Source organism: Balaenoptera physalus (assembly GCF_965194825.1).
Source record: "Balaenoptera physalus genome assembly, chromosome: 10".
Taxonomy (NCBI): domain Eukaryota; kingdom Metazoa; phylum Chordata; class Mammalia; order Artiodactyla; family Balaenopteridae; genus Balaenoptera; species Balaenoptera physalus.
Window position 1 is genome coordinate 60,737,176 of NC_138889.1, and position 9,140 is coordinate 60,746,315.

At 49.2% G+C, this 9,140-nt stretch overlaps 1 protein-coding gene across 4 annotated transcripts in view; it reads left to right on the forward strand.

Annotated features, from left to right (window-relative positions):
* The window catches only part of CHRDL2 (chordin like 2), a 34,988-nt gene extending 30,879 nt beyond the window's left edge, over positions 1-4,109 (forward strand). For 2 of the 4 annotated variants that reach the window (XM_082477382.1, XM_082477384.1), the window contains 3 exons: positions 2-94; positions 863-965; positions 2,581-4,109. In XM_082477382.1, the coding sequence (XP_082333508.1) occupies positions 2-94; positions 863-953 (184 nt within the window). In that variant the 3' untranslated portion in view covers positions 954-965; positions 2,581-4,109. Of the gene's footprint in view, position 1; positions 95-862; positions 1,026-2,580 lie in introns of those variants that run through there. The other 2 variants (XM_082477381.1, XM_082477383.1) reach the window with 1 other exon arrangement.
* Positions 4,110-9,140: the final 5,031 nt, after the last annotated feature.

A 9,140-nucleotide genomic window follows, 5' to 3' on the forward strand; every position in this document is an offset into this window, starting at 1 on the left:
GGAATCTTCCACTTGATTCAGATCAAGAAAGTCAGGAAGCAAGACTTCCAGAAAGAGGCACAGAACTTCCGGTTGCTCACTGGCACCCACAAAGGTGGGACCCTGGGCTGAGGACTGGGGCCTGGGAAGAGAGCCGGGCTAGAAGCTGGGGCCTCCTGGGGAGTTCCAGGCTGCTGGTGCCGGGAGGAGGGCGGCTGTCAGCCACAGACGTCAGTTCCCGGCACAGGAATCCAGTGGGCGTCTGGGCCAGAGATTTCCCAACTCAGACGCTCTCGGGAGCTTGGGAGCGGGAAGGTAAAGCAGAGCCAGCTGGATTTGGTCTTGGGGGTGAGGGAGACAGGGCTGTCAGAGGTGGGGCTCTGAGCCCCTAAATCCTGGTGCTGCTTAGCGTCTCTCCACTGGAGCCTTTCCCACTGAAACCTTCTAACCACGTTCCTTCTGATGCCCTTAAGTTGCTCTACACTCCCCTGAGGAAGATGGACCCAGGTGGGTCTTCAGGTGGGGGAGAGGAAGTCACAGATGGGAGGGTCACCAACAGGAGTCAGGGTACCAGCCCGGCCCACACGTGTTGGTTGTTTGAAGGCGGGGTCATGTGTCAGAACCCTTTGGGATTTGGGGTGTGATGGGGTCCCCACCTCCCTCCTCCCTGTGGGCTCCAAACCCAGGCTACACAGTCCTCGTTGTCCTAAGTTTGCCCCACCCCAGTCACCCTGTCTCTGCTGTGCACATGCATGCACACACACACACCACACACACACACACACACACACACACACACACACACACACACACACCCCTGCACATACACATACAGCACACACCCCTACACACACACGCGACTCTTCCTCTTTTCTCCATGCAGGTCACTGGAACGTCTTCCTAGCCCAGACCCCGGAGCTGAAGGTCACGGCCAGTCCAGACAAAGTGACCAAGACCTTATAGCAAAGACCTGAACAGTTGCAGATGTGAGCTTTATTATTTTTGTTGTTATATATTAATAAATAAGAAGTTGCATTACCCCTCAACCCTGCCTGCTGAGTCCATATCCAGTCTCCACGTGCTCTCACAGTGACTGCAGGCAGGCAGTCACTGTGAGAACTGTGGTTATCCCCATTTCACCGGGCTGGAAACTGAGGCAGAAGGGGCAGAGACTGGCCCGTGTCCTCACGGTGAGTTGTTATGAGAGCCAGGGCTAGTTCCCCCAGCCTTCTGACGCAGACCCTTGTCTGCCATCGTGGCCTCTCCCCTGCTCTGTGCTGCTTCTGTGCCCAGCCCCCAACTACGGCGCCTCCTGCTTTTGTGGGCCGTCCCCCTCCCATAGCTCTTTGGCAGTGAGCCTAGGAAGGGGGACTGACTGGAGTTAGCCAGCGGAGGGGGGTGCATGGAGCCTCAAAGTGCTTTCCCAGCAGATATTCCAGGGATCCTTACAATTGTCAGCTACACTTTACAATGAGGACGCTGAGTTTAGGGAGGAGCAGTAATCTGCCTGAAGCCACAGAGCAGGGTGGTAGCAGATTTGGAATTGGATGCCTCGTCTCTTGCTCCAAGCTAGCACTCGTCCCCGTTCCACCGTGACCAATGTTATAAACCCAAATATTCTCACCTCAGAGGATTTCCAAGACTTGGCAGTCAGATTGCCAACCCTGGCACCACGGTCTGGGAAGAAAGCCTAACAGTTACAATTAAAGACAACATCAGTAATTTATCCTGCCCGCGTGTACAATTCCTTGCCATTTCAAAGATGTTTTAATGCCCATGAGTCTACTTAAGGTGAACTAGTATAGGAATTACCCCCATTTTAGAGAGGAGAAAACAAGAGGTTCAGGATCGGCCACTGTCTTCCCCAAAGCCTCACAGTGATGAGTGGTGAAGCCAGAACCAGAATTCAGACCTACTGACTCCTAGACCTGTGCTCTCATCCCACGGCCACGCCCACTCCCACCCCAAGCCTGATTGGAAGCCGTGGAGAGACAGTGTCAAGTGGCCTTTTGGTTGGATTCTGCCACCTGCAGCCACTTAGAGGGCTCTGCTCCGAGCCCTGGTCTTGTACCTGGGCGTCTGAGGTCTGGGAAGTCGTCTAAGCAGCCTCCCAATGCTGCCCTTACTGAGCAGGGATGGGTATCACCCTCCCCAAACTCCCTCTGCCAGCTCCCAGGGGGCCTGGTTTGAGAGGCTGGGGTTTGAGGAACATGGTTGGAATCTCCCCCTCATCCTCTGAGTCAAAAGACATCCAGCTCCTCCCAGCCTCTGCCTGTCCCTCCTGGAGAAGACTCGTCATTCTGGCCTTGTTTGCGCACCACGTGGGGTTAACTTGGAAGTCCAGGCATGGCTTCTGAGCCTCCTGAATTTAAAGCATAGGAGCCAGCCATTCACACCATGAACTGGTCATCCTTCAACCTAGCTCAGATGTCTCCTGCTCAGTGGGGCTTTTCCTGCCACGCCACCCCCACCCCTGCTCCTGCACAGGGTCCCCTCCCCTCGGCTGGAGAATGGGGTTGAAGGCAAGGCTCTGTAATCAGAGGCATCTCCGGGGCCTCAGGACAGGAATGACTTCCCTGTATACTTTTCCTGGTGTTGCAGGCCAACTGCCTTCCTGGTTTCTCTGATGGACTTATCTGAAGCCTGTGATGTTCACCCCAGATCTTTCCCACCATGGGAGCATGTTCAGCCCGTCAGCACCTCCGGACTTTGGTCCAGACTTTTCTGAGTGTGTCACCATAAGGCTTGCCTTGGGAATCTCTAAGCAGCTCTCCCAGGGCTTTACATCACTCTGAGTTGTCTTCTCCTTCCCTGTATTCATTCATAAAACACTTTCTGATCTACATTGGCCTAGGCCTTGTGCTAGATGACTGACACTGTGTAAGGAACCAATATGGCCCTGCCTGTCCCTAGGGAGCCAGACTCTTGAGCAGGAGATGAGGCCTCACAACACCATGAGTACAAGGGCTGTGACAGCAGGGCTGTGGGGACCACAGCCCCTGCCCAGATGGAGGACACTTCAGCTAGCTCTGAGGGATGAGCAGGAGTTAGAAGAAAAGGTGGAGGCAGGGAGAGGGGGGTGGGACAGTGGTACAGGAAGAGACAGCTTCATGGAAGACGAAAAGCAGCATCTTACAAGGAGAACCACAAACAGCTCACTGTTGCTGGATAATAAAATGTGAGGCAAAGAGCAGAGGGAGGTGAGGCTGAATGCCCAGCCGAGAAGCTTTGGCATCATCCTGAGGGCAGCAGAGAGCCCTGGAAGGGTTTCAGTGCTTTGGTCAGATTTGTGGTTTAGAAAGCTGGCCCTGCCTGCTGGGTGAAGCACGGTGTGGAGGAGAGAGGCGGAGATCAGGTAGGGGGCTGCTGTGGGATCCGTGGAAGGGATGACAACGCCTGGGCAGGAGAGAGGCGACGGGGATGGGAGAGAAGGCAGAGCTGAGGAAGAGGGGGGAGTCCGGGTGCAGCTGGTGCCTCACGTGGTGACTGAGGGGAGAACCCAGGAGTTTCAGCTGAGCTGAGTCTCAGGAGAGAACCCCAGCCCTTTGGGTATATTATGGTCTGGAGAGGAGGCTGGACCAGAGACAAGGATTTGGGAGCTGTTGGCCTGCAGGTGGTAACTAACGCCAGGAGATGGGAGACATTGGCCTGTAGAGTGAAAAGAGAAGGGTCATTAGGACAGAGCCCCGGGGCATCAGCAAAGGAACTGCATGGAGGCGAGAGACAAGCCAGGAGAGTGCACGGCTGAGAGTCCAATAGGTGAAACCTGGAAAGGGTCCTCAGCGGGGAAAGGGGGCTTCTGGTGACCGTGGCCGTGGGCAATGTGAGGGGAGCTGGGAGGCAGGAGCAGGTTGTGGAGGGCTGAGGCGGTGTCTGGGAGGTGAGGAAACAGAAGAGCCTTTGAAGAACTTGGGTGGTAAAGGAGAGGAGAGAGGCAGGGCAGTGGCTGGCAGTGAACATGAGATGGAAGAAGGGGGTTTTTCAGGCGGGAGAGATGTAAGCAAGTCTTGCTGATGAGGAGACCTCACAGGAGAGGGAAAAGTAGAAGAAATAGGAGTGAGGATGGAGGAAGGGAAGATTTAGGGACAAGTTAAAATCCATTCTTCCTCAGCCACTAACTCGTTGCATAACCCTGGGTCTCCCCATGAGTGTGACGGGGGAGAGGGATGCGGTGGTCTCCTGGGGCTGTCCAGCTCTATCCCTGATGGGGCTCTCTGAGACTGCAGCAGGCAGTCCTGTGGGATCCACTATCTTGGTGGCCAGGCTGGGCTCTGGATGAAGTAGGGACATCCCCTCCCACATGCACGGTCAAGTCCGTTGTCTCGTCTAATCCCCGGAACAACCCAATGAGGTGGGGCGTGTCAACCACATTATGGAGATGAGGAAACTAAGGCTCAGGGAGAGGAAGTGACCTAATTAAGATCACACATTAGTAAATGGAAGGCTTGGATTCCAGCTGAGGTCTGGAATTCTGCACCCTCATGGATCCCAGAGCACTGGAGGGGCCAGGTCCTGGGCTGGAGCAGGTGCAGGCTCTGCTCCACTCAACCTTCCCAGGTAGCTTCCTGGCCCCTAAACTTGATCATCCTATTATGAGGCCAAGCCTGGCCTCCAGGTTTCCTGGAGAGGCTCCCTCCTCCTCCTCCTCCTCCTCCTCCTCCTCCTCCTCCTCCTCCTCCAGCAGCTGTGAAGCCACCTCCCCCTGTCCCCCAACAAACCCTGGGCTCTGGGAAATGGCAGTATTTCTGAGAAACAGGACATGGCCTGTGGTTTGGGACTGGCCTGGGGGTGAAGGAAGGCCTGGGGCCCCACCAGGCACAATGGCATCTCTCTCCAGGGCAGGCCCGGCCACCCTCCTTCCCTTCACCCTGGTGCCTGGAAGACACCCACTGCCTGCCTTCTTCACCCACAGGGTCAGTTCGTGGAAGATGAACAGGAAGCGCCTTAGGAGGTTGGCTGAAGTTGGGAGGGGCTGGGGGGTTGTGGGTTTCTGTGCACAGGGGTTATCTCAGACCTTCTATAATGGGAGTTAGGACCTGGATCTCTGGTCCCCAGCTCAAGGCTGTTTGAATGACCACATGACACCTAATGTCTCTCCCCACCTTCTTCCATCCCTGGCACAAAACAGAGCCCACATAACTTGCCCAAAGTCAAACAGCAATGAAGAGTTGGAGCTGTGACTGGAACCTGCAGGGTCTGACCCCAAAGTCTGCCCTCTCCCTCTGCCCCATGATGTCCGGGATGAGGATGAGATCTGTCTTCTCGCCAGCTCCCCTGCCACCAGCCTCTCCTCTCCACGCTTTCCCCTTCCTAGCAAGTCTTACCTATCAAACCAGAATGATCTTTTAAAAATACAAATCTTACCCTGTCTCCCCTCCATTAAGCCCCTCCTTCAATGGCTTCCCTCTGCCCTCAGAATAGCACTGAAACTTCCTCTCCCGGCCCTTCAGGATCTGATTCCTGCTGCCTCTTCAGCCCTAATTCCCCCACTTTTTCTTCCAGCTGCATCCCAGGGTCCGGTTTGCTGCCCCACCTGATCAAGTTGGGATGGGTGTGGGCTCTAGGAACACCTGGATCACAGGATCCGACACCATCAGGATGTTCTCTCTCTGTTGCTCCCTGCCTATCACCAATTTCTTTCCAACCAGCTCTTTCAAGAAGCAGATATACCGTGCACTGCTCAGCATCCTGATAGCTCTCAATTAGATAAGATACAAAGGTTCTTCCCTTCCAATTCCAACAGAGAGATTCTCGGGGAGAACTTGGATTGGTCCATCTTGGGTGATCAGGAAGGAGGTATTAGAATCATATGATTGGACTGGGGGAGCAGTTCCCCAAATAAGGGGGTGGACAGCACACACATGGTCACAAAAGGAATCCCTGTTCCCAGGCTGCCACTGCTACACCTTCAGACCATTTCTTAAGCCAGTGTCCTCTCTTCCACACCTTAAACATGCTGTTCCCACTTTCTAGAATGCTTTTCCCTATTTTCTGCCTATAGTGGTCCAGCTTAGACTTTAAGCCCTCCTCAGAATAGCCCTCCCTGGTTCCCTCTGCTGCCCCAGTATTGCACACTCTTCTGTAATTGAATTCATCCTTTTGTACTGCAGTGATCTGTTCCTGAGCCTTTCTCCCACTGGTCAGTAAGCTTCTTGAGCCAGAGACCACATGGTGGTTATCTTTGTATTCCCAGCCCCTAGCATAGCCCTAATAATACGTACTTATTGAAGAAGGAAAGGAGAGAAGGAAGGGAAATAATGACGATGAAGACAATGGTGGTACAACGTGGTTGACTGCTGACCTATAGTAGGTGCTCAATAAATGCTGAGCCCTCGAATAATCGCCACTACCATTTTCACCACCATCACCACCAGTGCCACCACCATTATTGCCACCTCCACCACCAGGACTACCCCTCTCATTTGCAGGGCCCAGCCAGGAATACAAATAGAGCCTATTTATCATATCCTAAATATTTAAAAGCTATAAATCAAACTAACAAACCATTAAATAAATATGTTCTATCTTCCTACCTTGACAAACATATTCTCTTAATGACCTGGAAGGCCAAGTTCAAATTTTAAAATTTCTGACTTCTCTGAATTCTTTGCTAGAGCATGGAAGCACAGGAAGACCAACCCCCTGGCTTCTAGCTCCTGGCACAACTCTCTTCTCATTCCAGCTCTGTCCTGAACTATGAGGAACCTCAAACACACATAGACTAGGTGGAGATACCCTAGTCTACATATCTTTGGTGGTTTTAAAACATGTCTAGAAATGTTTTTATACTCCTCTCATTGAGAGGTGTGGCCCATGTGCCCTCCCCTTAAGTCTGGGTGGGCTGTGACTCATTTGTAACCCAATAGATTATGCTGGGTGACTTCCAAGGCTAGGCCAGAAAAGGCAACGCAGCTGCGTCTCTGTTTACTAAGATACTTGCTCCAAATAAGAAATCCAAGTGCTCTGAGGCCGCCATACTGTGAGGAAGCCCAGAGCACATGGGGAGCCTATACATGGATGCTCCAGTCAACAGCCACAACTGGCCTCCCAGCCAACTACCAGCATCAACCATCAGATATACAGATAAAGACCCCTCCAGATGATTCTAGCCCCCAGTTACTGAGTCTCCCCAGCTGATGCCCCAGACATTATGGAGCAGAGACACACCATCCCCATTGTGCCCTGTCTAAGTTCCTGACTCACAGAATTCATAAGCATTAAAAAATAGTTATTTTACAAATAATTCTTAAGTTTGTATTGAAACACAAAATACCCCAAATAGCCAAAACAAGTTTGAGAAAGAAGAACAAAGCTAGAGGTATCATGCTTCCTAATTTCAGACTACACTATAAAGCTACAGTAATCTAAACAGTATGGTACTGGCACAAAAACAGACACATAGATCAATGGAACAGAATAGCCCCAAAATGAACCCACATTTATATGGGCAATTAACCTACAACAAAGGAGGCAAGAATATACAATGGGGAAAAGACATCAGCTGGGAAACCTGGACAGCTACATGCAAAAGAATCAAACTGGACTACTTTTTCACACCATATGCAAAAATAAACTAAAAATGGATTAAAGACTTAAGTGTAAGACCTAAAATCATAAAACTCCTAGAAAACATAGGCAGTACGCTCTATGACATCGATCTTAGCAGTATTTTTTTGGATATGTCTCCTCAGGCAAGGAAAACAAAAGCAAAAATAAACATATGGGACTACGTCAAACTAAAAAGCTTTGGCACAGCAAAGGAATTTATCAACAAAATGAAATGGCAGCATAAGTGAATGGAAGAAGATATTTGCAAATGATACATCTGATAAGGGGTTAATATCCAAAATATACAAAGAACTCATACAACTCAACATCAAAAAAAGAAACAACCCAATCAAAAAATGGGCAGAGGATCTGAATAGTCATCTTTTCCAAAGAAGATATACATATGGCCAGCAGACACATGAAAAGATGCTCAGCATCACTAATCATGAGGGAAATGCAAATCAAGACCAGAATAAGATATCACCTCACAACTGTCAGAATGGCTATTATCAAAAAGACAACAAACAATAAGTGTTGGCAAGGATGTGGAGAAAATGAACCCTTGTGCATTGTTGGTGGGATTGTAAATTGGTGCAGTCACTATGCAAAACATTATGGCGTTTCCTCAAAAAATTAAAACTAGACCTACCATATGAACCACCAATTCCACTTCTAGGTATTATATTTATCCAAAGAAACAAAAATACTAATTTAAAAAGATATATGGGGACTTCCCTGGTGGTCCAGTGGTTAAGACTCCACGCTACCAATGCCAGGGGCCTGGGTTCGATCCCTGGTTAGGGAACTAGATCCCGCATGTCACAGCTGGAGATCCCGCGTGCCACAGCTAAGACCCGGCATAGACAAATAAATAAATAAATAATAGATAAACATTAAAAAAAAAAAAAAAAAAAAAAAAAAAAAGATATATGTACACCAATGCAGCATTATTTATAATAGCCAAGATATAGAAGCAGCCTAAGTGTCCATCAACATATGAATGGATAAAGATGTGATATAGATAGATAGATAGATAGATAGATAGGAATATTTCTCAGCCATGAAAAAGAATGAAATCTTGCCATTTCTGACAACATGAATGGACTTAGAAGGTATTATGCTAAGTGAAATAAGTCAGAGAAAGATAAATACCACATGAACTCATTTATATGCGGATTCTAAAAAAACAAACAAAACAAAAACAGACTCATAGATACAGGGACCAAATGGGTGGTTGCCAGAAGGGAGGGAAGTGGGTGGTGGGCAAAACAGGTTTAGAGGATTAAGAGGTACAAACCTCTAGTTATACAATAAATGATATTTATTTATTATGTAATATACAGCATAAGGAATACAGTCCAAATATTGTAATAATTTTATATGAGGACAGACGGTTACTAGACTTATCGTGGTAAACATTTCATAATGTATGCAAATGTCAAATCATTATGTAGTATACCTGAAACTAACATAATATTATACATCAACTATATTTCAATAAAAGATATTTAAAATTCCCTCCCAAAATAGTTGTTTTAAGCTAAGTTTTGGAGTGATCTGTTATGTAGCAATAATAACTAGAAAAATGTCCAAGTTTCATCCAAACCCTCCCC